The sequence below is a fragment of the Muscardinus avellanarius genome, assembly GCF_963383645.1.
Source record: "Muscardinus avellanarius genome assembly, chromosome: 20".
Lineage (NCBI taxonomy): Eukaryota > Metazoa > Chordata > Mammalia > Rodentia > Gliridae > Muscardinus > Muscardinus avellanarius.
The window spans coordinates 4,500,442-4,527,269 of NC_137806.1; the positions used below are offsets into that span (position 1 = coordinate 4,500,442).

At 40.6% G+C, this 26,828-nt stretch overlaps 1 protein-coding gene across 3 annotated transcripts in view; it reads left to right on the plus strand.

Annotated features, from left to right (window-relative positions):
- MLLT10 (MLLT10 histone lysine methyltransferase DOT1L cofactor) overlaps positions 1-26,828 on the plus strand; it is a gene marked incomplete at both ends in the record, with an annotated part of 141,344 nt that overhangs the window by 78,116 nt on the left and 36,400 nt on the right. For 2 of the 3 annotated variants that reach the window (XM_080717093.1, XM_080717094.1), the window contains 4 exons: positions 2,886-3,452; positions 3,592-3,636; positions 4,429-4,461; positions 25,140-25,318. In XM_080717093.1, the coding sequence (XP_080573219.1) occupies positions 2,886-3,452; positions 3,592-3,636; positions 4,429-4,461; positions 25,140-25,318 (824 nt within the window). Of the gene's footprint in view, positions 1-2,885; positions 3,453-3,591; positions 3,637-4,428; positions 4,462-12,538; positions 12,587-25,139; positions 25,319-26,828 lie in introns of all 3 variants that reach the window. The other variant, XM_080717092.1, reaches the window with a different exon arrangement.

A 26,828-nucleotide genomic window follows, 5' to 3' on the forward strand; every position in this document is an offset into this window, starting at 1 on the left:
TGAATATTTCTAAAATACAAACATTACTTTTAACAGTTAAAATTTACATTTTCAAGTTTTATTTATTTATTATTGGCAACACTAGTAATAGAACCTAAGGCCTGGTGCACACTAGACAAATACTGAACTGCTGAGCCACCTCCCTAGCTTATTTGCCCATCCCTGTCGCCATCGTCACTGTCCTCGTCACTGTCCTCGTCCTGGTCTCCTCCTCCTCTTCCTCCTCCTCCTCCACAAATGGTGTACTGCTATTTTGAGACTGTCTTAATAAACTTGTGATCATCCTGCCTCAGCAGCACAGGGGTTTGCCGACACAGTGGACCAACTTTCAAGTTTTTAATCGGTGTAGTACTAATTCACTTGTAAAATAAATCTCCCTTTTGTTTTTCCCTTTCTCTTTCCCTTCCCTTCCCTTCCCTTCCTTTTTAATTTATGCTATGGGAGCATTCTACCTCCAACCTACATACCAAGCCTGATTGTAGTCCCCCCACCCTATTGGGAATGGAGCCCAGGGGCCTTCTTCCTCTGAGCTACATTCCAGCCCCATTTTTATTCTTTATTTTGAAGCAGGGTCTCACTGAGTTGCAGAGGGCCTCACTAAGTAGCTGAGTCTGTCTGCGAACGCGATCCTCCTGTCTCAGCCTCTCAAATGCTGGGATTACAAGCGTGTGCCACCATGCCCAGTCTTGGGTTTTTTTTTTTTTTTAATTTTATTTTGAAACGGTGTTTTGCTAGTTTGCTAAGATTGGCTTCAGACTTGTTATTTTACTGTTTTAGCCTTCTAAATACTGGGGTTAAGACTTGCATTAACGCCCAGCTAAAAATCTCCCATTTCTTGGGATTTTATATATTGAAGAATCTCTTTAGCTTCTGTTAAGACATGGTTGAGTATGTGTTATACTTTATTGGAGGTAATCTGTAAAAATTTTAAATATTGAAATTTAAGCTTAAGTCCTTTAATGAGTTGTATTTTCTTTATAGAAGGTAGTTTGTGGATTTTAGAAAATATACACTTAAGTATTGCATATACTAAATATTTACTATACTGTAGTGAGCTCTTAATACATCTATATTAAATGAGTAGAATGTCAGATGGTGGTGAATCAGAATGTTTAATAAGAATTTTTTATAGCTGCAATTATGTAGCAAATTATATTTATCCTTAAGTGACTGGTGTAATATAAATGTTTTTACTGTGCTTTTCTGGTCAGATGCCAGAAAGCACCCAGACAATTACAGATAGTTTTATAAATTAATACAACAGATAGAGTCTTCAAAGAGTTAAGTTTCAGGACTGTTACTATTTTTTTTTTAATAGTTCATTTCAGAGATTAAATTTTTTTTTGGGGGGGGTTCTGGGGATGAAACCCAGGGGCATTTGACCCCCGAGCTATAACCCCAGCCCTATTTTTTTTCTTTATTTCGAAACAAGGTCTCACTGAGTCGCAAAGGGCCTCACTAAGAAGCTGAGGCTGTCCTCAAACCACGATCCTCCGGTCTCAGCCTCCCAAATGCTGGGTTTACAAGTGTGTGCCACCACACCTGGCTAAATTTTTTCTTTTTTGGTGTAACTGGGAATGGAACCCATTCTACCTCTGAGCTACATCACCAGTCCTAATTTTATTTTGATACAGGGTTTCACTAACTTGCAGACCCAAGACCTCATGTTACTCAGGCTGGCTAGGAACCTACAGTCTTCCTGTCTCAGCCTCCCAAGTACTGGGATTATAGGTGTGCCCCACCACACCTGGCTCTAGAGGCAAAAATTTAAAAACCAAGATCTGGAGACTTCACTTAAACGGAGGTGTGTATGTGTAAATCAGTGCAAATAGATTGATTTACGTGAAATCTCTTATGAATATATTCTGCAATAAGATTTGACATTTAGTTTGAGTGTAATGACCATGCCTTTGTAATCTAGTACATGGGAGGCTGAGACATGAAGATCGCCAAGTTCAAGGCTAGTTTATTGAGACCCTGTTCTTAAAAAGTACAAAGGGCTAGGAATATAGCTCAGTGGTAAAGGACCCCTTGGGTTCAATCCCCAGTACTATACGGGTGTGTGTGTGTAGAAGCGTTTAAAGTTTTCTTTCTCCAATAAAATACTTTTGAGTTTTTTTAAAAACACATTAGTTGAAATATGTAATTTAGTTTTAGTTGTATGGTAACAACTGAGTATAAACATTTGCCTCTTTCTTTTGCCAAGCATGGAAGAAGGTTTCACAAAGGAATTGAACCAAACTTTTGTTTCATATCAGGCCATATTAATATGTGAATTTTTTTTTACCAAGTATATAGAACTTTGATGTTCCTGTTTTGATGTGGCCCAGTGGCATGTGAGCCACTGTATTCCTGACTACAGTGAGAAAAGAATAAGCTGCACTGAGAAGGGTCTTGAAAGCACAGGCCTATAATCCCAGTACTTGGGAGGCTGAGACAGGGGCATTCCAGGTTTGAAGCCAGCCTCAGCAATTTAGTGGAGTCTGCAACTTGAGATCCTGTTTCTAAATAAAATGAGTGTGGGCGGGTGGGGTGCCATCTCAGAGGTAGAATGCCTCTTGGTTCAGTACCCAGTATGATAAAGGGGGAGGGGAGTTAGGTTAAATAAAGCACATCTTATACAATAGTAATTATGTAAATAATAGCTTGAAATTTGAGAGTACTTAATACTACCTATTAAATGAGAAGTGTTTTTAAATATAATTTTAGAAATAGCCTCGATTTCAATAGTAGGCCTTTTCAGATCTTTCTTTGATACACAGTGATGTCCTAAGTTTTATAGTTAATGTTCTAATGTCCTGTCTTGCTTTTCATGATTGCGTCATGCTTGCTGCTCGTGGGAATTGTTGCATCCCCTACTCTTCTCCCTTTCTTTTTTATTGCAGGCAGTTTTTCAGGAACTCCAGGCAGTGTAAAATCATCTTCTGGAAGTTCAGTGCAGTCTCCCCAGGATTTCTTGAGCTTTACAGACTCAGATCTGCGTAATGACAGTTACACTCACTCCCAACAGTCATCAACCAAAGATGTACATAAAGGAGAGTCTGGAAGCCAGGAAGGGGGGGTAAATAGTTTTAGTTCCTTAATTGGTCACCCCGCGACCTCAGCTGTTATTTCACAGCCTAAAAACTTTGAAAATTCACCTGGAGATTTGGGTAGTTCCAGCCTTCCTACTGCAGGATATAAGCGGGCTCAAACTTCTGGCCTAGAAGAAGAAACTGTAAAGGAAAAGAAAAGAAAAGGAAATAAACAAAGTAAGCATGGGCCTGGTAGACCCAAAGGAAACAAAAATCAAGAGAATGTTTCTCATCTCTCAGTTTCTTCTGCTTCACCAACGTCATCCGTAGCATCAGCTGCAGGAAGTGTCACAAGCTCCAGTCTCCAGAAATCTCCCACCTTGCTCAGGAATGGAAGTTTACAGAGCCTTAGTGTCGGCTCATCTCCAGTTGGTTCAGGTAGGAGTTTGTCCACTACTGTGGAATTTACCCCCCATTTTTCTGACCCATTTCTTTTTCTGTCCTTGATTTATGGGCACTTTTTAAATTTTATTTAATTAATTAATTTTTTGGCTGATTTCCGTCTCTCTTCCAACAGAAATTTCCATGCAGTATCGCCATGATGGAGCTTGTCCAACTACCAGTAAGTTGTCCAACAGGGTTGGTCACCTGGGTTTTTGGCTCTTCAATGTTTTCTTTAGTATAGTATACCACTGTTGAAGCTCTAATAAGCTTTATTTTCCAAAATAGAGTTGGTTCTTAGTAGATTTCTTTCTCCATAAAGATATATTAGCATACACACTAACTTGTGCTGAAGAGCTGTATTACAGTCAGATTGTGGGCAAATTCAAATTATTTTTGGCCTTTTAATATAGTGCCTCCACTGTAGAATTGTGACTTTTGCCCCTTGTTGAAATATTTTCAATATTTGATCTGTTAGTCATTATGTTAATGAAAAATTTCAATATTGTATATTGGTATTAATTCCCTTCTTGCTTAGAAATGCTGTTTATGATTGGGTTAGCGCATATAATGAGGTATTTTTTTAAAAAATAATACATAGTCCTAAGATAGACTTAATTATATAGAACCATAATCGGTGAAGACTCACTTTTTTTTAAAGACATTGCATAGATTACTGAAAGCCTTTTTAAAAGTGATTTAAAAACTTGTTGATTATGCTGAGGAAATTGTTACTGTGATGACAATATATCTATTTTTCAACTTAGTGGATAATATATTGGCAAATAGAATACCATATTTAGAAATTTAAATTGCACAAAAACTGAATTAAACTTGAAGTTGCAATAATTTAACCAAAGTACCTGATGGACATACTGAAATTTTATTATACTGATGCAGTCTATGCCTGTGTATTTCTTTTGTGTGTTCGAGAATGATCTTAACCTGAAGTCCTTTTTTCCTCATTTAAAAGCTTTCTCAGAGTTGCTGAATGCAATACACAATGGTAAGTGTTACTAGAATCTTCTCTGGGTGGTTTATCACAAAGGCTGCTTTTTGTAGAGAATCACTAGCATGTTGTACTGTTTGAAGAAGTCCAGTGCTATAGTGAGTCAGTTGTTCAACACCTCTGTCAACTTTGTAGATCAGTATGATGCATCAGACTGATTCTTATTACCCCTTTTTGGGGTAGAATGATTATAGTGTTGTTCTAAATATCTGAAAGTCTTTTTATACATACAAATAGTTTTTCTGGTACTTTTTAGCTTATTCTTGCTACTATCGTTAGTAAATAGTATCTGGAGCAGGAATTTGCCATTTCTGACCACATGTGATTTTTTTTTTTTTTTTTTTTTTTGGTGCTGGGGTTGGAGCCCAGGGGCGTTCTCCTCCCAGCAGCCCTATTCTTGATTCTTTATTTTGAAACAGGGTCTCCCTGAATTGCAAAGTGCTCACTAAGGAACTGTCTGGGAACCTTGATCCTCTGTCTCAGCCTCCCAAATCCACACGTGATCTTTTTCGGCAGAATTTTGACTCTCACACTGTATGTAGTGAACTAATTAAAGACAGCCTTTTGAATTGCTTCTAGTTTGTAGTCAGGTTTCATAGTGCAGGTACATCTTCTGCAAGGTTGAATTCTGAATCAGCATGAAAGGCAAATTATGTCACTCTTCACTTGTGCAGTATAATTACGGTGAAGATCATTCTTGGAAAAATAGTGAGGGTTCCTTCAGTTTCACTAAGAACTTTCCTTAATCCTCTGATCTTCAAAAATACTCCTTTGAATCTAGTGTTATCTTTGTTGGTTTTCATTTTCAATTTACCCATATAATTCAGTTAATTTGTTCAAGTTTGTTTATGTGATTCCAAGCCACTGTCTAGTACATTTTCTTTAACTTCATGACATTTTTCATGTTTTGCTAATATAGCTTAGTTCATAGCGGAACACACTTGTGTCTGAATTGTGTTCTTGGATGTTTACAACATCAGCAGTAGACAAGACGCCTGTGGCAAAACGAGCAGGCACGATGTCCTCCCATCGCTTTGGGAATGTAGTGGGTCGAGGTGGGAGTCACGTGTGCTCATTTTATTAGTGAATGCGGTATTGTAACATTTGGCTTCCCTATTCAGTACTTAGATAATCTTCTAAATAATGCTAACTATCTAGAAGAAAAATTTTTCTCGAGTAAACCAAATACACTACCATTTTTGTTAGAGAAGTATAAAAGCTGAAGAAATTTAGCATCTTTAATTTGTACATATAAATTTAGACTTAATCTTTTTTTTTTTTTTTTTCTTTTTCTTTTGCAGTACTGGGGATGGAACCCAGGGACATCTACCTCCAAGCTGCATATTTTAATTTTTTAATTTGTTACAGGGTCTCACTGAGTTACAAAGGGCCTTTACTAAGTAGCTGAGGCTATCTGTGAACCTCAATCCTCCTATCTCAGCCTCCCAAATACTGTTATTAGAAGTGTGCATCACCACACCCGGCTTATACTTATTTTTAATTAATGGAATGTTAGAATTTATAGGCCTCAGGTATACTTATGGGAAAGGATAATATTGATCTATGTAGATTCTTCTATGCTACTATTCACTGAAAGAGAACTGGATTGTATTAATTTGCTGGGACTATTGTCATGGTACCCTGTAAGTAAGTTAATATTTGTAGTATTAATATTATAAATGAGCTTTCCTTAAAATTTTGAGTTTTAGAAGATTGTTGGAAAGCCGGTATAGTGGCGCACACTTGTAATTCCAGTACTTGGGAGGCTGAGACACAGGAGAATTGTAGGTTCACAGCCAGCTTCAGCTACTTAGGCCCTCTGCAACTTAGTGAGAACCTGTTTCAAAATAAAGAATAAAAAATAGGGCTAGAGGTGTAGCTTGGAGGTAAAATGTCTCTGGATTTCATCCCCAGTACTGCCAAAAAAAAAAAAAAAAAGTCATGAATGTGTATCCTCAGCCATATAATATAATTAATATAGAGAAAAGAGATGTAGTAGACCTATATATTTAGTTAGAAGGACATGTAGAATTGCAGCCCAGGGAACAATACATTTAGCTTGTGGGTGATTTCTCTTTTTTTAAGTATTAGATTGGCTGGTTTTCTTCTTTCCTTCCTTTCCTCTTTTCCTTCTCTTTCTTTCCTACTTTTAGTTTCTGTAGCATTGGGGATTGAACCTGGGAGCATTTTACCTCTGGGCTATATCCCAAGGCCTATTTTTATTTTATTTTATTTTTATTTTTATGCAGCTGAGTCTTGAATGCAGGGGCATTCTACCTCCAGCTACATTCCCCAGCCATATTTTTTGTTTTTATTTGAAACAGGGCCTCACTGGGTTGATGAGAGTCTCACTACTTGATGAGGCTGCCCTTAAATCTCCAGTCCTGTCTCAGCCTCCTAAATACTGGGAATACAGGCGTGTAACACCACACCTGCTTATTTTTTATTTTGGAAACAGGGTCTCATTAAGTGTTGATGTGGCCTCAAACATGCGATCATTTTGTCACAGCCTTAAGTGTGTCCAGCTGCTTTACTTTTCTTTTTAATAAATTATGTAGTATACATAAAAACATAATTTTAAACCTTAAACTAAACATGTCTTTTAGCTGATACAGAAAGATTGTACCTAATAATGGAGTAACCTGATGTTTCAATGCACATATACATTCTGTGATGTTTAGGTCAGGTTAAGCATATCTACTGCCATAAAGTATCCTTTTTTTTTTTTTAATTTTTTTTTGGTGGTACTGGGGGTGGAATCCAGAGGCTTTCTACCTCCGGGCTATACTCCCAGACCTTTTTTATATTTTATTTGGGAATAGCGTCTCACTAAGTTGCTGAAAGCCTCACTAAGTAGCTGAGGCTGGCTTCTAACCCGTGCGATCCTCCTGTCTCAGCCTCCCAAGCGCGGGAATTACAAGTATACACCACCACCCAGCTGTGTTATTTTCTTGATCATAATTTTTTTTAAGGTTCACCCTATTTATCAGTTTACTCTTTTCAACCCCTTTTATATTTCCTTTGCCTCTGCTGGTTAAGTCCAACATGATTTTTCATCTGAACTCTTTGAGCAACTCTTAAGCTTCACTCCATTATTCAGTCCCTTCTCTTTGTGCTGTCAGAATTGAATGTCTAAGGCGCAGATCAGATCAGGCAAGGAATCTGAGGCAGGAGAATCACAAGTTGAGGCTGACCTGGGCAGGTTGGCTCCAAAAAAATAAATAAATAAAAGAAATAAAAAAGGGTTGAGGATGTAGCTCAGTGCTACTACTGAATGCTTGCTTAGCATGTGAGGTCTTGGGTACGATATCCTGTACTGTGCACACCCCTCATCCGTCCCCCCATACATAATTCAGGCACAAACAAATACACAGACCATGTCACGCTGTGTTAAAGAATGTCTGGGAAATCCAGGAGCACATGTTTGTAATCCTAGTACTTGGGAGGCTGAGACAGGAGAGGATTGCTGATTAGAGGACAGCCTCAGCAAGTAGTGAGACTCCATCAACCTAGCAAGACCCTGTTTGAAAGTAAAAATAGGGCTGGGGGTTTAATTTGGAGGTAAAATGCCTCTGGGTTCATTCCCTAGTAACACACACACATGCACGCACTTTCTGCCTTTTTGTGTGTGTGTGTGTGTGTGTGTGGTACTGGAGATGGACTAAGGGGCATTCTACCTCAGAGTTACACCCTTAGCCCAATTTTTAAAATTCTTTTTGGTGGTACTGGGGTTCCTGGAAACCCTAGACTCCGGGCTACACTCCCAGACACCTATTTTTTATATTTTTATTTGGAAACAGGGTCTCTTAAGCCAGCACAGCTGGCTTCGAACCTGCGCGATCCTCTTGTCTCCGCCTCCCAAGCGTGGGGATTACAAGCGTGCGCCGCCACGCCCGGCATTAATTCTTTATTTTGAAACCGGGTCTCACTGAGTTGTAAAGGGTAGCTGAAGCTGTCCACAAACCACACTCCGCCTGTCTCAGTCCCCCAAATGCTGGGATTACAAGTGCACGCCACCACGCCTGCCTCGATTTCTGGTGTTTGTTGGATAAAACTCATGGCATAGCGTATGGAGGTTTTCATCTGGTCGTTAGGGGATTCTCTAGTCTCATCTGTTCAGTCCAACATTATGGTGCCTCAGCGGGACCCACCTTGTTCCTGATAACCTGTACTGTTCTCTGCGAGATGCATGGCTTAAACTTATTGTAGCTACTGCTGTGCTTTCTACAATTTGGGGGTAGAAGGGACTGGGGATTGAGCCCAGGGCATTCTACCTCCAGTCTACATCCAGCTTTTTATTATTATTATTATTTTTTTTTTAAATTTGGAAACAGGGTCATGCTAGGTTGCTCAAGATGGTCTAGAATCTGCAGTCTTCTTCCTGTCTTAGCATCCCAAGTACTCCTCCCCACCTTTTAAAATCTACTAAGAGTAGCCTTTAAATCTAAATAGTTTTATCTCCTACAATCTTTTTCTTTTAACAGAATTACCAGCACATACTCTATCTTTAATATTTTTGAATTCTCAAAATGTTTTAATTGTTCTATGTTTATGTGCTTTATATCTTGGTCATATTTATCTCATTTTATGTTTATGTTTTTGTGTCCTATTTTTTATTTTTGGTACCCAGGGGCTTTTCCACATCCAGGCTACACTCCCAGACCTATTTTTTACACTTTATTTGGAAACAGGGTCTCACTAAGTTTCTGAGGGCCTCACTCAGTAGCCGAGGCTGGCTTCACTCCTGTTGGATCCTCCTGTCTCAGCCTCCCAAGCGTGGGGATTACAAGCGTGCGCCACCACGCCCGGCCTATTTTTGTGTTCTATATCTTAGTCATTTTTACCTCACTTTTATGAAACTTTAAAGAAAAAAAAAAGCCAAGTGTGGTGGCACACACTTGTAAGCCCAGTACTTGGGAGGCTGAGACAGAAGGATCCCAGATTCACAGCTATCCTCAGCTGGTTAGTGAGGCCCTCTGCAACTTAGTGAGACCCTGTTTCAAAATAATTTAAAAGGGGGGGGGGGCTGGGAGTGTAGTTCAGAAGTAGAATGCCTCTGGGTTCAATTCCCAGTACTGCAAACAAAATAAAACGAAACATGGAGAATAAACTTTAAATAGCTGTGGAGCAAAGTTGAAGTGTTTTGTGTTTCCTGAGGTTTGGTTTTGTGTGGGTGCCTTGGAACTAGGCAGTTTTTCTAAGAGAATACAGATTTAATCATCTTTCTTTTTTTTCTTTGCGGGTCTGGGGATGGAACCCAGGGGCATTCTACCTCTGAGCTACATCCACTGCCCTATTTTTTATTCTTTATTTTGAAACAGGATCTCACTGAGTTGCAGAGGGCCTCACTAAGTAGCTGAGGCTGGCTGTGAACCACGATCCTCCTGTCTCAGCCTCCCAAATGCTGGGATGACAGGGTGCCCCACCACGCCTGGCTCAGATTTAATAATCTTAATAAACTCTTAAGTTTATATTCTGTTTCATAGAATACATATTTAGAATGCTTATAATAATGGTGAAGTGCTGGGCAAGGTGGTATACACTTGTGATCCCAGTACTTGGGATCCCAGTACTGCTAAAACAGGAGGATCGTAGGTTCAAGGGGGTAACTTAGTGAGATCCTGTTTGAAAATATAAAATAGGGCTAGGGGTGTAGCTCAGAGGCAGAACATTCTGGGTTCATTTCCCCAGTGAAACACACACAGACACACAATGGAACAAATAATACATAAGAAAAGATTACAGCTTAGTGGGTTTTTCTTTTCTTTTTTCTTTCAGTACTGAGGAATGAACCCAGGGGTCTGGACCACTGAGCCTCCTGTCCCCAGCCCTTTCTTTTTTTGAAACAGTCTCTCTCGCTAAGTTGCTCAGGCTGTCTTCCAACTTGGCATCCTCCTGCCTCAGCCTCCTGAGCAGCTAGGACTAGGGGTGTATGCCACACGCCCAAGCCCAGATCACAGTTTAGTAGTTTTGTAGTCCATTGAATAGTAGTATATCATTGTTCTGGTTTCATTTTTCTATCTTGGTATGATTTTGTTCTTGTATTGTTTACACATTTTTCTTCCTTATTAGCCTATTAACCTATTAAGTGTGGAAAGTAGTTTGTTCTTTACTTACCTGTGTTTAACTCATAACCTAATAGGCTCTCAATAAATGTTACTGAATGTTCCTATATAGCCCTCCAGTGAGTTTCATATGTTCTTGGTAATATGTTTATGTGGGAATTAAACTATATTAGACAGTCTCGTTTTCAACATCGCAATTTGGTTCTTTGGTACAGGAACAGTTTGAATTTATTTGTCTTTGCTTTTCTTACTTTTACGATAACTCATAAGTAGTAGATAGAAAGCTCAAGAACTTAGATTAATTTTCACAGCAGAATATTCCTATTAATTTTTGTTTGTCATTGTACATTTAAATCCCCTTTAACTATTGCATTTATACTGTCACGACTATGCTAATTAAACAAATCTTTCTTTGATAAAGGAGGTAAAGTAATATTAACCAGTTATTCACATATGTCTGTGATAGGGTGAGGATAAGTAAATGCTAATTGATTTAGAGGTGAACATTCTTCCTCAAGAGGAAGAGCCTGCTCAGGAAGTCAGATTAGTTTGTAGGAAGCTGGATCTTTGGTCTTCACGCGAATCCTTTCATTTCCAAAAAGCTTTAAGTGGGTAGGAATCCAAGAGAGGTGAGTGATCTCTACCTGCTGCCGGCCAGTGTCATTGTAGGCTCACTGTGTAATGAGATTCACTAACGGGATGAGTTGTCAGTGCGAACAGCAGGATTCAAAACAGTTGATCTATACCGTTCTATGTCTGATTCCTTTTTAACCACGGCCCACTTGTTTTTCCTTACTTGGAGGAACAATGTGAAATATGCTTACAGAGTTTATGCTGTACAGTAAGTTGCCACAACCCCAGCACATAACACATGCTACTAGATTTTTCTCATAGTGCAAAATTGTGAATCACTGAGTCCAGGAAATTAAGGGGAAAGTGGGATCAGGGGAACCAGGTGCAGTGGTGGCTCCTGTAGTCCCAGCAGCTCGGTAGGTGGAGACAGGAGGATCACAAACGCCAGGCCAGCCTGGAACACTTAGCAGGGATGTAGGTCAGTTGTAGAGTGCCCGTTAGGTTCAGTCCCCAGTAAGGCTCTCAAAAAAAAACGTGCGTTAGGGTTTGGTCTAGGCCTTGAACATAGTAAAAGATCACAGAGGGTTGGGGTAAGTCCCCAGAGTTACCTAAAGGAAAGTAGAACTTAGAATCACTCCTTTGAATCACCAAGAAAAAAAAGGAAGAGGTTTTTTTTTTTTTGTACTGGGAATGAAACTCAAGGGCATTCTACTTCTGAGTTATACCCTGAGCCCTATTTTATTTCTTTATTTTAAAATAGGATCTCAGTAGGTTGCAGAGGACCTTATACATTTTTGGAGACTGGCCTTGAACCTGTGATCCTACTATCAGCCTCCCAAGTACTGGGTTTACAAGCTTGTGCCACCACCCAGCTTGGGAGAGATGTTTATTCATTATAGTTTCAAAGTGTAGAGTATAGTTATAACTTCTTAAGGAGCCTTTGAGGTGAGCCTGATAGCAGCACACATGATGAGATGGTTCAGAGCCGTGGGCAGCAGGGTGGTGATAAGCACACGTGGGAAAGAACTGGGCCAACACTGCAGAACCTTGCCAAGCGCTAGCATACGGAGATGGCCACATGTGGTGGGTGAGTCAGCCACTGGCGGAGAGAGATACTTTGAGTATGCATCTTAACTGCCGTGAAGCAAAATGACTTCACAAGGGGCTCATCAAACTGCAAGAGGAGAGAACCTAAAAAATTCCCTCTTTAGTGAGGGAAGTAGTATAAATAATGTGAGTTGTGTGAGCGTTTCTTTTAAATTAATTATAGAATAATGCCATCGATTATTTATTTAGAATACTACACATAAATTTGGAGCTTTAACCCTATGAATCCCCTCCCCAAGATATCTTAAATTCTTCTTATCTATCTATCATGGTGGCTTTTAGGAAGTGATGATGAAAAAATCAGAAATTAAAATGTGTCTTTTCTTTAGACAGAGATGACAGTTCTACACTAACAAAACAGGAGCTTAAGTTAATAGGTATGTACCAAATTCAAGCATGGCTGTGAAGGGTAATAATAGTAAATTAATCCTAAGGTCACCTGGAAACCTCATGTAAAACAGATCTGAAGTTATAAAAAAGAATGCCTGAAAGAATTTACCCATGATCCTGGGTGGTAGGTGGGATGAACTGTGTTATCATGTCTTTATTGAATACTTACTTGGATTTGTCATATTGCATTAAGACACAGTAGATGAGTTTTAGGATCACTAAAGTCACTGGGCACTGTGGTTCATGCCTGTGATCCCAGTGCTTGAGAGGCTGAGATGGGAAGCCAGCTATACAGCTTTAGCAACTTGGTGAGACCCAGTTTCAAAAAAAAGGGGCTGAGAGTATAGTTAGAGCACTCCTGAGTTCAATCCTCACTATCTCCCCTACCCCCCCAAAAAAAGCCAAACATGGTGGTGCACACCTGTAATCTCTATAAGTGGGAGCTGAGACAGGAGGATCACAGGTTTGAAACCAGCCTCAGAAACCTAGTGAGACTCGGCAACCTAGAAAAGCCCTGTTTCAAAACAACAACAACAAAAAGGGCCAGGGTTAGCTGGGCGTGGTGGCACATGCTTGTAATCTCAGCATTCGGGAGGCTGAGACCCGAGGATCACAGTTCACAGACAGCTTCAGCTACTTAGTGAGGCTCAGCTACTTAGTGAGGCCCTTTGCAACTCAGTGAGAGAGACCCTGTTTCAAAAATTTAAAAAAAGACTAAGAAGTAGGCTGGGAGCATATCTTAGAGATAACAGTGTTCCTGGGTTCCATTCCCAGTACCACCAAAGAAAAAATTTCCCCTCCTTCCCTCCCTCCCTCCCTCCCTCCCTCCCTCCCTCCCTCCCTCCCTCCCTCTCTTCTTTCTTTCTGTCTTTGTCTTTCTTTCTTTTTGTGATACTGGGGGTGGAACCCAAGGGCTTTTGTACTTCTGGGCTGTACTCCCAGACTTATTTTTATACTTTATTTGAAAACAGTGTCTCAGCCGGGCGTGGTGGTGCACGCCTGTAATCCCCACGCTTGGGAGGCTGAGACAGGAGGATCGCACAGGTTCGAAGCCAGCCTCAGCTACTTAGTGAGACCCTGTTTCCAAATAAAGTATAAAACAGGTCTGGGAGTATAGCCTGGAGGTAGAAAGCCCAGGGTTCCACCCCCAGTACCACCAAAAAAAAAAAAGAAAAGAAAAAAGAAAACAGAGTCACTGAATTGGTGAGAGCCTCACTCAGTACTTAAGGTGACTTCAATCCTCCTGTCTCGGCCTCCCAAGTACGGGGATTACAAGCGTGCGCCACCACGCCCGGCTTAAAGGCACTTTCTACATATGTGTCAAAAGAATGTGAGACCTTTAATAGACCACTCAGATTCTTCTAAATCAAGTGAAACTGACCATTTAAATTCTAAACTAGAGAATGAAATGTATTCTTCTTTTGCAATCTATTCCACCCTTTCTCTAAAGTCTTTCATTTCCCTTTTCAAGACCCCCCATTTGACAATTATAAAATTATATATGCAAAATCCTTGTTAGTTGCAAGTATATAGTAGAAATGGATCCTGCCTTTGGGAATAAACAATCTAAAAGGAAAAGAAATCTGTTTATTAATAGGAATTTCAGAGGATGTAGTTAACTTTTTTTTCCTTTCTTTTTTTCAGTACTGGGGATGAAACCCAGGGGCATTCAGCCTCCAAGCTACACCCCCAGCCTTCTTGAAACAGGGTCTCACTAAGTTCCAGAGGGCCTCACCAAGTAGCTGAGGCTGGCCCCGAACTGTTACTCTCTGGTCTCAGCCTCCCGAATGCTGGGATTACAAGCGTGCGCCACCACACTAGGTTAACTGTAATTTGTTTAATGATCTGCAGTACAAAGAGTTCAAAGTCAGAGAAAATTACTTCACACTGAAGGAATGCAATGTCCAGATAATGTAACATTTGACCTAATTCTTAAATAATGTGTAGAATTTAGATATTGGAGATAGGGATGATAACTAAACACCCAATCTCAGGTGTACAGTTTGCACAGCCTGTGGTACAGAATATAAGATTGCAAAGTGACAGTGATACCAATATTTGATATGAAATATTTGAAACAATAACAGCCTTAAGCTAGTAGGCCAAGAAGTCAAAAGTAGCTGGTGGTTGAGTAGGGACTAAAGATGCTTGTTCTTTAGGAAGATTCATTTGTCAGTTGCATATAGTAAGATGGAAAAGAGCTAATGCTGGAACAGAGAAACCGAACAGGTTTTTGTTATAGTCATATGTATTCAGGCCTAAGGAGAACTGGTTCTAGTTTTCTTTTTTTTTTTTTTTTTTTGCGGGTCTGGGGCTGGAACCCAGGGGCATTTGACCTCCGAGCTACACCCCCTGCCCTATTTTTTATTCTTTATTTTGAAACCGGGTCTCACTGAGTTGTGGAGGGCCTCACTAAGTAGCTGAGGCTGTCCGTGAACCGAGATCCTCCTGTCTCAGCCTCCCGAATGCTGGAATCACAAGCGTGCCCACCACGCCCGGCATGGTTCTAGTTTTCAATGAATTGAATGGCAGTAGCTGGGGAGGATTACTAGTAAAATAAGTAGCACACAAACACAATGAGTTTGGGCATGAAAGAGAATCGTAACAAGTTATATTAGAGGTAATAACTAAAACTCGATCTTGACTGAGAGAGGTTGCTTGAGGCTTATTTTAAAATAGGGAAGTCTTGCTGGGTGTGATGGTACACACCTATAAGGATCTAAGGTTTGAGGACAGTCTCAGCCAGTATTGAGACTCTCACAAACCTAGCAAGACTCTGTTTCAAAATAAAAATAAGCCAGGTATGTTGGCACACACTTGTAATCTCAGTACTTGGGAGGCTGAGATAGGATCCCAGTTTCACAGCCAGCCTCAGGTACTTATTGAGGGAGGCCCTCCTCAACTTAGTGAGGCCCTGTTTCAAAATAAAGAATAAAGCCAGGAGTGGTGGCGCACACTTGTAATCCCAGCATTTGGTAGGTTGAGACTGGAGGATCACAGACAGCCTCAGCTACTTAGGCCCTTTGCAACTCAGTGAGACCCTGCTTCAAAATAAAGAATAAAAAATAGGATTGGGATATAGCTTAGAGGTAGGATGTCCCTGGGTTCCATCCCCAGTACCGAAAAATTAAAATTAAATTTTTAAAAACCTAAAGAATAAAATAGGGCTGAGCGTGTACATTGGAGGTAGAATGCCCCTGGGTTAAATCCTCAGTGCCACAAAAGGGAAGGGAGGTCCTAATAGGTAGAAAGAAAAGCTCTAGAGGAACATGGGTATAAGGTTTAAGAGAGTTAGTCGGGCGTGGTGGTGCATGCTTGTAATCCCAGCATTTGGGAGGCTGAGACTGGAGGATTGCGGTTTGCGGACAGCCTCAGCTATTTAGTCAGGCCCTCCGCAACTTAGTGAGACCCTGCTTCAAAATAAAGAATAAAAAACAGGGCAAGGGGTGTAGCTTGGAGGTCAAATGCCTCTGGGTTCCATCCCCAGACTCACCAAATCACCCGGGCGTGGTGGTGCACGCTTGTTATCCCCGCCCTTAGGAGGCTGAAACAGGAGGACCACACAGGCTTGAGGCCAGCCTCTGCTACTTAGTGAGGATCTCAGCAACTTAGTGAGACCCTGTTTCCAAATAAAAAATATAAAATAGGTCTGGGAGTATAGCCCATAGGTAAAAAGCCTCTGGGTTCCACCCCAAGTACCACACATACACACAAAAGCTCTAGTTACAGACCATGTCTCTAGGCTGTTCCTATAGATGGTTGATGGTACTTGTTTGATACTCAGATACTCAGAGGATTTCCTTCCTCTCCCTTCCTTGTACTGAGGTTCAAACCCAGGGTCATTCTACCTTCAAGCTACACTTCCAACTCTATTTTTTATTCTTTATTTTAAAACAAGATCTTACTAAGTTGCTGGGGTCTCACTAAGTTACTACGGACTGCCAGGAACATGCGATCCTCTTGTCTCAGCCTCCCATGTACTGGGATTACAAGTGTACACTGCCATGCCCAGCTAGAGGATTGTTTTCTTTCAGGACTTCTGGGTATATGTATAAACCCATTCCTGACAGTGCAATGTATACATAATGAAAGCAAAGTATTTGGGATTCTGCTTTTGGAATTTTTCCATTATGCTTGTCATATTAGGAACAAGTAAAAGTTTTCATTTTTTAAAAGCTCGTATTGAAAGCTATTTCTAATTTAGGAAACCAAAAATCTCTTATCTATGTTAGCAATAATAGAAAATCTCATTTTCCATACAGCTTTGTCCTGAAGGAACTATAGATAGAAAGCAAATCAGTTTAATAAACATAATAGGAGACACAAGAAGCAGTAAGTGTAATTTGAAACAATATTAAAAGAAGTAGGAATCTTGGCTGTTAAAAACAATAATAAGTAAAGAAAACAAGTAGAATATATAATATAATGAGTAAAACTGAGAACAAAATAACCAGTGGGCAAATCACGTAAAGGAAATCCCGGAAAGAGGGAAAAGGCAAATATTAGAGATAGTAGATTGAGCCAGGCATGATGGCACATGGCTTCAAGGCCAACTTAGAGACCCTGTTTCAAAGCTCAGAGGGAAAACACACCTGGCTTTAGATAGTAGTATCAAGAACAGACAAAAAAAAGACCTTAGATTGAGTAGTCTGTAGACTGCCAAAGAAATAAGACCAAAGGGGGAAAAAAATTCACCTAGATGCATTGTAGGAAAATTTAAAATATTTAAAACAATTTTTTTTTTTTTTTGGTAGTACTGTGGTTCCTGGAAGCCCTTTTACCTCCAGGCCACACTCCCAGACCTATTTCATACTTTTATTTTTGGAAGCAGGGTCTCTTAAGCCAGCTACTGGCTTCGAACCTGCGTGATCCTCCTGTCTCCGCCTCCCAAGCGCGGGGATTATGCGTGCGCCACCGCCCGGCCAGGACAGAAGTCTCAAGCTTTGGATTGCTACTATTGAACTGCTTCTTCAGGAGAGAGGTCTGAAAAGGAGCTCATAGGCAGCAAAGCCGATCATACGGAAATAGACGTGTGAAAAGGTTATCTTTAGAGACACAGTTATTATAACAAAAAACAGGAAATACTGGGAATGTAAAGATTATGCTGATGTCCTAAAGTTTCTCCTGAATTGCATTTATCAAGTGATGTTCAGGAAGCTTGTCTAGCAACTTGGAAATGTCTCTGTGATGTATTAGTTTCCGTCACTGTAACAAAGGAGGAAAGGCCTCTTTGGTTTGGTTTTGGAGGTTCCACTCTGCGACTGGTTGCTTTCTTTGCTTTTAGACCTGTGGTGCGACAGCACATCGTGTGAGGACATGTGGAGAGCGAACTTGGCTACCTCATGTCCTGGAAGCCAGAGAGATGAGGAGGGAAGCGCCTGGGGTTCCACTTTTTCTTTGAAGAGCGCACCTCTGGCAGGGTGTGGTGGTGCACACCTGTAATCCTGGTGCTTGAGAGGCTAAGACAGGAGGACTCCAGGTTCCAGGCCTTGGCAAATTAGTGAGACTCAGTAATCTAGTGAGAGCCTGTTTCAAAATGAATAAATAAAAAGGGCTGGGGATATAATTCAGAGGAAAGAATGCTGGTGGGTTCAATCCTCCAGTACCATGCACACACCAAAAAATCACACCTCCAGTGACCTAAAAGATTTCCTATGAGGCTCCAACTCTTTTACTACTTGCCCAATACTGCTTCCCTGGGGAGCAGGCTTCTAACCCTTGGGCTTTTGGGGGCATTGAAGAGCCAAAATGTAGCAGGCACCAAACCCGGAACAGGGTGTGTGGTGTGGTGTGGTGTGGTGTGGTGGTGGTGGTGGTGGTGGTGGTGGTGGTGGTGGTGGTGGTGATTGAACCCAGAGGCATTCTACCTCTGAGCTATACTTCCAGTCTTTTTTTTTTTTTTTTTTTTTTTTTTTTTGCGGGTCTGGGGATGGAACTTCGAGCTACATCCCCTGCCCTATTTTTTTATTCTTTATTTTGAAACAGGATCTCATTGAGTTGCAGAGGGCCTCAAAAATATCAGGGCTGTCATTGAACCACAATCCTCCAGTCTTAGCCTCCCAATGCTGGGATCACAAGCGTGTGTGCCACCACGCCAGTTTTTTTTTTTTTTTTTTAAACAGGGTCTCACAGAGCTGATGAGAGTTTCACTACCTGCTGAGGCTGTTCTAGTAACCTGGAATCCTCTTGTCTCAGCCTCCCAAGTACTGGGATTACAAGCATGCCCTACCATGCCCAGCCCATTTGTTTCTTTAAAACACTAGAAAAAAAATCACTGTGAAATATTTCTTGATGCTTCCCACTTGGATTTATGATTGTTACTAATTTTGACATGTCTCATCATCTTAATAAGTTGAAGTGTTCTCTTCTGCATTAACCTGACTACCCATATTTTTAGCTTTTTTTTTTTTTTAAGAGGTTCTTTTATTTTGTCTTTTGGAACCTGGATCGAACCCAGAGTCCCATACCTGCAAAGCACTGAGCTACATCCCGGCCCCGACTGCCCATATTTTTATACTTCATCTGAGCTAAGTATTTATAGAGAAAAAAAGTCATACCATGTAGTATAAAATTCATAACATTACATATTCATGGTAGCATTAGCTGACGTTTAAATTACCTTGCAATAATCATCCATTTCTGCATACCTGCTGAAGTCACCACCCATCTTGAGGCGCTTACAGCCCAGGGCCATCCTCCACCCACTCTCTGGGTTTCCCTCAAAGCCGCCTTCTCACAGAGCACCTTGTTACGTTGGTGTCCTCTTGACTCGTCCCCGTCCCTGTCTAGTCATACGCTGGCATCTCTCCTCTTGAAGGCAGTAGAGCCAAAACACCGTACCCCAAAAAACTTAACTCTAAATTTATTTTTATTCCTGTGCTTCTGTTTCTGCACTCAGTCCTCAAATTTTTACCACAGCTCACTCAAATATTTAAGACTCTTTTTTTGTTTTTGTGACATGACTTGATTTGATTCTTCTTAACTCTTTTGCTCTCTGATAGAATTCATATGTCTCATCACTTCTGGACACAATCTTAGCCATTATATTTATAAGTTGCTTTTTCTCTTTTTCAGCTTATCTCAAACGTTTTTGTTAGGCTTGTTTGGACTTCGTTTCTGTCCTCATGTTTCTTAACCTGTCTTTTATAGCTTCCATTTCTATATTTTTAAAACTAGCTAATTTCTTTAAATAGCTTATTATTGCAAATAATCTCTTTAGCCCACCCCCAAACAAAATTGGAAACTGGGTCTCTAGGTTGCTGAGGCTACCCTCAGAACTGCAGTCCTCCTGCCTCAGACTTCCAGATTATAAGCTTATGGCACCATGCCCAGCTTTATATGTTTGTTTTAATGGTTTCCTTCCTAATGTTTTAAGTTTCTAGAGAGCTTACCTTTCCTGTTTCCCAGTAGCTAATCAGTATTTACTTGCTAGATGGGTGGCGGGATGCCGGAATGGATAAACAGGTAAATGGGTATGAATCAGCATATCCTCATTCTGCATCTTTATTCTGTTCTCCATCCTGGGCAGTTGCATTTGAGAACATTTTCCTAGATCTGTGCATTGTGGGATTCACTTCTGTTTAACTCGAATGTCACTTTGATTTGAGTTAAAATAGTATATGACTTGTAAAAGATGAAAACAGAATGAAGTAGAAAGTAGATACAAACACAATAATCTATTTAAAGAAAGATCCAGAGGTCTTAGTAAACTGTTTATGCTCTCTCAGTCATACTTGAGATGTTGAGGAAAATTAACAATCCTTATTTTAAAATAAAATTAGATGCCAGGCGAGGTGTTTCATTCACACTTGTAATCCCAGCATTGGGAGGCTGAGACAGGAGGATCGCGGTTCATGGAAAGCCTCAGCTACTACTACCCTGGAAACAAGGTCTCGCTAAGTTGCTGAGAGCCTCACTAAAAAGCTGAGACTGGCTGTGTGATCCTCCTTTCTCAGCCTCCCAAGGGCTGAGATTACAAGTGTGTGCCACCACGCCTGGTTAACTATTTGCTCTTTTAAAACTGGCAAACATAGTTGTCTCGTTGTGCTATAGCATGGTTACCTGCACTTAGAAACCAAATACTGTCAGGTGCTATTATTTTAGTGAAGGTTACCACCACTCCCTCTTACTGATGCTCGAGTCACTCTGGTTTTGCTCATGGTTATTTTTCAGGTCTCTTTGGTCACTGGGTGTATGAATTTTGCTTTAGTTAAATCTCAGTTTTTATAAACATCAGTTCTATTGCAGCAGCCCTTTATAGTTTTCTTTGAAGCCCACTGGCAGTGGTGTATGCTTTGCTTCATCAACAGTCTGTTCACAATAAGCTTCTGCTTAAAGTCCTTGAGCAACTTTCCATTATCTCTGGCCTTTTCCTTTCTACCTCCAAGCTACACCCCCTTGTTTTGTTTTGAAACAGGGTCTCACTGAGTTGCTCAGGGTGCTCTTGAACCTGAGATCTTCCTTTACAGGGTTTTTAGAATAATGTCCATCAGCCGGATATAGTGGTGCACACTTGTAATCCCAGTACTTGGGAGGCTGAGACAGGAGGATCACCAGTTCATGGCCAGCCTCAGGAATTTGGTGAGGCCCTCTACAATGTGTTGAGACCGTTTCCCTCTCTTCTGTGAGTACTGGGTTATAGTAGGGTTTCTCAGGCTCCACAATCTTGATACTTGAGCTAGGTCTGTTTTGTTTGGGTATTGTCCTTTGCGGCATCCTTGGCCTCTACCCAGGAAATAGTGGTAGTAATCCCCAGTTTTGATAACCCAATGTTTTCAGACATTGTCACATGTCCGGGGGAGGGGGCAGGAGCAGCTTTGGTTGAGCAGTACTGGTTTGTAAATGTCGTCCTCTCTTCTTTCATTCCCAGAGAGCCTCTCTTCTCTATGATCTTCTCATTTTCAGCATAAATGGGTAATTTGTCCATTAAAAAGCCAAACTCAAAACACTTTTTCCCAGTAGCTGTTTGTTTCTTTTTAGCATAGTTTTCTCTCACCTCCCTCTTTTGTCTCCTGTTTCCTGAAGTGAATGATATGCGTACCAAGGTCCAAGTCATTTCCACGCCTTAGGTCTCTCTCTTCATTCTCCCTGCCCCTGTGCACACATCGCAGACAGTCATAGGTTGTGCTTGCTCTAGCTCCTGGGTGTCTCTGGAACGCATCTTGATTCTGTATTCTCGTGGCTCTGTCACAGGAAGGTCATCAGCCTCCTTTTTGCTCTCTGAATTTCAAATCTAGGCCTGTTGTACTTTTATTTCTACATCATAGTGTGTGTGTGTGTGTGTGTGTGTGTGTGTGTGTGTTACAGGCGCCACTACGCCCAGCCTACATTATAGGTTTTTTATTTTATTTTATTTTATTTATTTTTTTTTTAATTTTATTTTATTGGTGCACTGTATTCATACATCATAGTGGGATACAAACTTTTGTAGACATACATGCACACATCGCCCAGTCAGTCCCCACCCGATCCCCACCCCATTCTCTCCCCATCCCTCCCTCCCATGCTTGGCTTAGTGGTTGACATCTAGTATTATAGCAATTTATCCAAAATTAAATATGATAATCTCACATAACAGTTTCATTTGTCTGATACCAAGCTTTTGATGACTTAAAGATAACATTTCAATATTTCTTTTTGCTTTCTTTCTTACCAGAGAATATTTTTTTCTTTTTTTTAGGTGAAGCTATCATACATTTATTTATTTTTCAGAAAAAAATCTATCCTGATATGGAATATGGACTCTAGATACCCAAAACAATCTCGAAGCAAAAACAAAGCTAGAAGATGTATATTTTCTGATTTCAAACCATATAAAGCTACAATAATTGAAACAGTGTAGTACTGTTCTAAAGGCAGATATATAGACCATTGGAGTTAAATACAAGCCTAGAGCTAACTTCTTCCCTATATTGTCAAGTTATTTTTGACAAAGTTTCCACGAAGATTTGGTGGTGGAAATAATAATCTTTTAACTAAATATTGTTGAAAAATAATAATTACATGGAAAAGAATAAAATTGGACCCTTACCTAATCCTACATACAAGTATTAACTCAAACTAGATAAAAGACCTAAATATAAATCTTAAAGACTATAAACTTTTAGGAGAAAATCTGGGTCATAAAACCTCACAACATTGAAATTGGCAGTGATTTCTTGGATATGATTTCAATGGCACAGGCAACAGAAGAATATACAAACTCCCTAAAAAATAAAAGAAAATATTGTATATCCAAAGACAATGTAAACAGAGTTAAAAGTTACTAATAGAATTGGATAAAATATTTCCAAATGCTATATCTGAAGGTATATTAATATTCCAACTAGAAATCCTAAAAATTAACAACAATAAAGGCAAACAATACAATTTAGAGATAGGTAAAAGACTAACATAAATAATGAATCTCCACAGATAACCAATCTTAGTTGTCTGTTGGATGGAAACTCTTGTTTCTCTGGTTCTGGTGAGTGTTACCTATTTCTTCTTTGTAGTTAATCTCTTTGAGTATTTTCTCTAGCGCTGGTTTTGAAGACATAAATTCCTTCAGTTTCTGTTTGTCATGGAAGCTTCTTATTTCTCCATCTAATTTGATAGAAAGTTTTGCTGGATAGGAAATTTTTGGCTGGAAGTTGTTTTCTTTCAGAGTTTGGAATATGTTACTCCAAGCCCTTCTGGCTCTCATGACTTGGTTTGGGAAGTCTGGAGTGATTCTAATTGGTTTGCCTCTGAATGTCACTTGGCCCTTTGTTTTTGTTGCCTTTAAGATTCTCTGCTTGGCTTCCACATTGGTCATTTTGACAATTATATGGCGTGGGGATCCTCTTCTCGGATCCTGTCTAAAGGGAGTTCTATAAGTTTCCTGGATCTGTGTATCAACCTCTTGCTCTATATTTGGAAAATTTTCTGCTATTACTTCCTTGAAGAGATTGTTGATCCCTTTGGTATCACTTTCTTTTCCCTCCTCTATTCCAATTATTCTTAGGTTAGCTCTCTTAAGATGGGCCCATATTTCTTCAATGTCAGATTCCTGCTGTTGGATATCTTTTTCTAGATTAGAAACTATGCATTCATTTTTGGATTGCTCATCTTCTAAGAGCGAGATTCTGTTCTCCATGTGGTCTAATCGGTTGTTTGTGCTTTGAATTGAGGCCTTTACTTCATTAATTGCATCCTTTATCTCTTTTTGGCTCTCTCTGAGTTCTTTTCGAAGCACCTCTATTATTTCTACAGTTATTTTCCTGATTTGATCTTCTAGAAATCTCTGATTTTCTGTTTTATCAGGTTCTGATGTTGTGGGGTTGTGCACATTCATTACTTCAGTGTTATTCCTCTTTCCCATGATTTCGGAGGTTTGTGCCTTCTCTGGGTTCTTCCCTTGGGTCACTATGGCTTCACTTAAGGTGCTCTGGATCTCGAGTCTGTATTATCTCAGACCCTACTACTCCTTTACTGGGTTGTATCACAGAGTCTCCGACCCAGGGAGTCGATAGAGGCTGCTTTAAACTATGGGGGGTGCCAGGTTGCACGCTCTCCTATGGTGTGATATCTCTGCCACCACCACTCCCTCACTGGGTCAAGTCCCAGGAGGCACAATACTGGGATTTCTCCTCTGTGGCCCGCAATTTGACTCACTGTTCTTGAGTACGTAGATGTAGCTGTACTGGACTCGGTGAATTCACTGCTGCTGCCGCCGCCGGTGGCAATATGGCGCCTCTGCCACGCCCTCGGCCGTGAGGCTGGCGTATTTTTTCTTCTCTGGTTTTGATTTCCACTCTGAATCCCTGCAGCGTGTGCTGAGCTCAGCCACTGGGAGCTTTAAATGCTGTCTGCGCCGAAAGATCCCGCCTGGCTGTTCCGCAGCGGCTCACCTCGGCTTGCTGTAGCCGTCCGCTGAGTTCGCCGCTGCCGCCGGCAGTATGGCGCGCTGCTGCCGCGTCCTCGGGCGCGTGTGTCTCCTCTGTGGCCCTGAGCTCTGTTCTCAGTCTGCTTTCTCTCTGGAGCCTGGTGGTTTTTTTGTTTTTCTGGTGATGGTGTTTTCTGGCTATGAAAGGCGCTCTTTGTGGTAATGGAGATTGGTTGTTAGCGGGACTCTTAAGCCCCGCTTTTCCCATTATAGGTTTTTTAGAACAAGGTTCTGGCATCTGAGCGTATGCATTTTGAAAGGCTTACTAAGTGATTATTATACAGCTATTAATTGCTTCATTGTATTACAGAAACCTTTCATTAGTTTTAAGAACCTCATGTAAACCCTTATTTTTAATTTATTTTTAACAAAACTGGTGTGACTTTTTTTTTTTTTGGTCTTTTTTTGTCATCAAAGCTGTTTTGTCAAATGAAAAGTCATGTAGGGTCTTAGGACAAATATTATGAAAAAAATCAGTGTTTTATACTACTGCAATTTTAATACCAACAATAAGGTTTATAATTAGGGGAGGGATGCGGAAGAAATAAAAGTGTTCTGACTTTGATTAATCTTGTGTGTCTGTGACGTTTACTGCCAAGTGTTTAAGTATTTTAACAAACATTCTTTCCTTGCAGGTATTTATAACAGCAGCGATGTAGCAGTATCATTTCCAAACGCAGTGTCTGGCTCAGGATCGAGCACGCCTGTCTCCAGCTCTCATTTACCTCAGCAGTCTTCTGGGCATTTGCAACAAGGGGGAGCTCTGTCCCCCTCAGCTGCACCGCCAGTGACCCCTGCTGCTGTTACCACTCAGGTACATGTTACATGCTGTGATGGTTCATGGGCTAAGGAGGGTCAAATAATAGAGCTATAGGGCTTTATCAAACATCTCGATTTGTATTAACATAGTAGTGAAAACAATGGACATTTTTACATGACCTCCACGAGAAAGGACAAATAAGCATGGGGGTACCACCTGATTCTTTTCAATTTCTGATTTTGTCCTAATAATGTAAAATAGTCATTTTACGTTAGCTTCTAATCTTTAAAAACACAGGACTCAGCCAGGCATGGTGGCGCACGCTTCTCATCCCAGCATTCGGGAGACAGACCCGAGGATTGAGGTTCACAGACAGCCTCAGCTTCTTGCGAGGCCTTTCGCAACCAGGGAGACCCTGTTTTGAAAATAAAAAGACTAAAAAGAAGGGCTGGGGGTGTAGCTCGGAGGTACAATGCCCCCCTGGGTTTCATCCCCAGTACCAGGGGAAAAAAAAAACCAACTCACTAGCATGGTGGCACATGCTTGTAATCCTAGTACTTGGAAGCTGAGACAGGAGGATAGCAGGTTCTCAGCCAGCCTCAGCTATTTAGTAAGAACCTCTGTAATTTAGTGACACCTGTTTCAAAATAAAAGTTAAAATAGAGCTTAGATGAAGAATGTCCCTTTGACTTCTTTGATTTTGTTTTTTTTTTTAAGATTTAAAATAACAAAAATAATATATAAAATTTTATTTTCTAAGAAAATAAAAATGGGAGCCAGGCATGGTAATGCACACTTGTAATCCCAATTCAGGAGCCTGAGACAGGAGGGTCACGGTTCATGGACAGCCTCAGCTACTTAGTGAGGCCCTTTGCAACTCAGTGAGACCTGTTTTCAAAATAAAGAATAAGAAATAGGGTTGGGGGTGCAATAGGGCTGGTGTAGCTCAGAGGTAGAGTGCCCCTGGGTTCAATCTCCGGTGCCACAAAAAATGAAAAGAAAAGAAAATGGCCAGAACGATGTAGCTAAATGTAGAGTAACCCTAGGTTAAATCCCTTGAACTACCAAAAAAAAGCAAAAACAGTGAATGATCCCTTGAAGCCCTGCGTGGCTTTCCTCCTACTGGAGGTAACATGTGCTTGTGAATGCTGTGAACGGTGATGCGTGTGCAGGTCTTCACATTTGTTGATCTTGTTTGCCTCATATTCCATCCTCCTGTTTGATAGATGACCTTGCCTGTAGAAATGTTATAAAATCAAGAGTCAAAAGAAGAAAATTGAGGCCGGGCGTGGTGGTGCACGTTTGTAATCCCCGCGCTTGGGAGGCGGAGACAGGAGGATCACGCTGGTTCGAAGCCTGCCACGTGCTCTGGCTTAAGAGATCCTGTTTCCAAATAAAAATATAAAATAGGTCTGGGAGTGTAGCCCAGAGGTAGAAGGGTGTCCAGGAACCCCGGTACCACCAAAAAAAAAAAAAAAAAAAAAAAAAAAGAAGAAGAAAATTTAGTTTTAAGTTTAATAAACAGGATGTTATATACACAGACATCTACTTCTCCAAAGAAGAT